The sequence below is a fragment of the Arachis ipaensis genome, chromosome B05 (assembly GCF_000816755.2).
Source record: "Arachis ipaensis cultivar K30076 chromosome B05, Araip1.1, whole genome shotgun sequence".
NCBI classification, from domain to species: Eukaryota; Viridiplantae; Streptophyta; class Magnoliopsida; order Fabales; family Fabaceae; genus Arachis; species Arachis ipaensis.
Genome location: NC_029789.2, coordinates 2,235,156 through 2,238,434, shown reverse-complemented (window position 1 = coordinate 2,238,434; position 3,279 = coordinate 2,235,156). Strand labels below are relative to the sequence as shown.

The window sequence follows — 3,279 nt, the reverse complement described above, 5'->3', positions numbered from 1 at the left end:
CTTCACACGTCACACTACTCACAATCCCATCGATGACGCGAGGGAAGCAGAAGATCGAAGCACAGAAGCGTAACGCCGAGAAGAATCAGAAGGCTAAGGGTTCTCAGCTTGAGGCCAGAGCCGTTGGCCTCAAAGTTGTTTGCCCCATCTGCAAGGTCTTCTCAATTTCCCTTTCTCTTCTTTAACTTCTCTTTTATTCCTTGTTTTATTCTCTTTCTAATTGAGGTTTTCGGTTATGGCATCGATAATCAGATCCGTCTTTTGCTCTATTATGTTTGATTTTTACGATAGCGTTCTGTTTGATTCTATTAGTAATTGGTTCTTAGGTCATTCATATGGAGAGATCGTAAATATGGGAAGGCCTTATTAACTGCATGAAACTCGAATTTTCATCTTCATCAAGTGTTTGTGTTTCAAATATTACTAATTAGGTTGATAATCTCATCCAAGTAGTAGCCTTAAGGGTGTGTTTGGGAGATTGGATTTTGGAAGGGACGAAAGGGAAGAGGTTGGCTTGGTGGGTAAAGTGGAAGCGAATCGTTTTTACTCTTCAAGCCTTTCCCTTCTGTCTGTCTTCCTTCGAATGTTGGCTTTGTTATTCTTGGCAGCTTCCAATTCATGGTTCATGGTATAATTTAGCTAATGGGTGCTCATAAATACTGAAATGCATGGAATGAGAATGCAAGTGTGTTTTATAAGAGAAAGCAAAAGGGTTGCAATAATGTTTATTACAAGGCATTTTACTGGGCAACTGTTAGTGTGGATGTCAAAACAATCTGCGTGCAAGTGTTTTGTCTTTATATACTTATCTTTCGCTCACTTATTATGCCTTTATTTGTTGATATGTTGGTGAAATGTTACATTATATATAGGCTTAAATTTAAAGAGTTAGTTTTGAAATGGATTTGTTGGGTTTGCTATCCAATTTGCTTTTGTATGGGTAACTATTTATTGAAAAAGCAAAACAAAATATTGATAGAGTGTGGAAGTTTCAGGGGTTGATTCCTATACTTATTTTTTAAAACGGAAGCATCTCCACAGAAGAATAAATTACAACTTACAAGCTGTATTGATATTAATGAGATAAGCCATCCCCTCCTAATGGGATAAGGCTTTGGTGGTGGTGGTGTTGTTTTGATATGAATGAAAGTATGTATGTAAGCTATGCATAGTCTTCAAGCAGGGGTTATGATGTGCAAACTTCTAAGAGTGGAAGTTAGCAATAAATCAGAAGAGACTAAGCCTTTATGTTCTATGCTTTAAATGGCACATTTACTTGAGCTAACAACTAGCCAAAATTCAAATATCATTATTATACGATAAAGATCATATAGTGCTGAAATACAGGGAAACAAAAGCCGATTAATATTTCTGTATGAATTCATGTTGTTGAAATGCTAATAATATGTGGTGTGCATTGTATGTCATGTATATATCTGTTGTTCAAATCATGTATGTATTCTCAATGAGTCTACAAGTTTATGTATGGGGAGATAGGCACAGCTGCAACAGCAATATGGCGTTTAGCCTGAGAACTATACAAGTGGCTAAGAGAATCACTAACATTTAGCAATTAGCTAGGTTCAGATTAGTCACCATATCCAGTTATTAGAACAACTTTTAATTCTTATGAGCATACAGTTACGACATCTGGCTTAACGTTCCTTTCTAAATTAAAAATTACTCATATTTAAGAAGATAGGTTGCTGTCTAGCGAAAATTGGCTGGTAATTGCAAGTACTAGATGTCTTATACAGTGAATTATTCATTGTCTTTCTGTTGGGTTTTAAGTAAATCATATATGTTTAGTGTTTGAGAGTGGTAAGCAGCAAAGAAAAAGTGTTTGACAGTGGTGGTCTGTTAACTCTGGATGCTTTTGTGGTTTCTTTTGCACCCGTAAATATGTCATTAGAACTATGTGTGTCTGTATTAGGATTATTGATAATGTTGTTTCAATTTGTTTTTTCAGACTCAGCTTGCAAATCAAAACCAGCTTGTTGATCATTATGGCTCCAAACACCCAAAGGAGAAACCTCCCGAGTCAAGCTAATGATTTCTTCTAAACAAAATTAGTATGGAAGTTCCAAAGAAAGAAAAATGAATGTTGCTCTGTGTGCCTCCGTGATTTAAATGTAATTCCTGCACCTAAGCCAAATTGCAACCTGTTTTAATTACATTTTTGTTAATATGCTTTGTTGTAAGATCATAAAGCTAAGGGTGTTCAAAACTGATTCTAATGGAGACGAGAATATTATCAGCTTGTACCAGTGCAGGCTAACTGAAGCCGCTCTGCAACATTGCATTAAGTAACATCCCTTTGCACAAACTCAAAATCATACCTAGAATTTGTCAATTTCTCGTTCTCTTCTCTTGCGAAACCTAATATGAACCTGGGAGTTACAGGTCAACTTTTGTTGGCATTTTCATCTATCATACAAAAGTAATCTAATGACTAAGGTTCTTAATTTTTTGGGTACTAGAGAATTATGTATTTTTTAACCTATTATCTGTTCTTCCATTAATGCCAATCGTATCGTTTGTGCTTCACTGTGAGGTCAGAAGTTTTTTCAACAAATTTTGTTATTCGTTTCACCTGGTGACAGATTTTAGAAACAGATACTATCTACGGCCACTAAATATAGGTTACAATCTAAAACCATCTCTGCTGAACACTTTATTATACTCGCTCTTTAAATCGGTTGTATCATGATGTGAAAATAGATGAGGTCAAACCAAAAAGGACCTGTCTTCTCGTGATCACTGATGATGAAATTTATTCGCAAACACAGATCTCATTTCATACAACGAAGTAAGAAGATTTCTTTCCTTTTTTCTTTTCTTAATTAATGAATATACCAAAAATCATACAAACAGCTATAATCCGCACCTTGACTTGGTTACAGCAACTGTCCATAGTCCATACACAATCTGTTTGTATCAATTTTCAGTTCATATTACTCCTATAATATTCAATATATCCACTATACCCATTCGATTTTTCCTTTCCAAGATTCTCTATTGTAACCAAAAGCCACTATCAAAGTTGGCTTAACCTTGGCTAAACATATAATTAATGAAAGCATCAAATAATTAACTGAAACTAACTGTTCAAGTCAGTTACCACATTTAGTTAGATTCATGTATGAGTTTGTTCAAAAGAGTTGTCAACAAAGCATCCCTCCTCTCTGCCCGGCTCTCTTCCCTCATTCTCCTCTGTTCTTCCCGCTCCCTCCATGTCTGTTCAATCATTAATCTCTCCCTCTCAAGTTTCTCCATTTT

At 35.6% G+C, this 3,279-nt stretch overlaps 1 protein-coding gene across 1 annotated transcript in view; it reads right to left on the bottom strand.

Annotated features, from left to right (window-relative positions):
• Nucleotides 2,801–3,279, bottom strand: part of LOC107642428 (trihelix transcription factor GT-3b) — a gene marked incomplete in the record, with an annotated part of 3,228 nt that continues 2,749 nt past the window's right edge. The window contains 1 exon segment of the mRNA XM_016345779.2: nucleotides 2,801–3,277. Coding sequence (XP_016201265.1) covers nucleotides 3,127–3,277 — 151 coding nt within the window.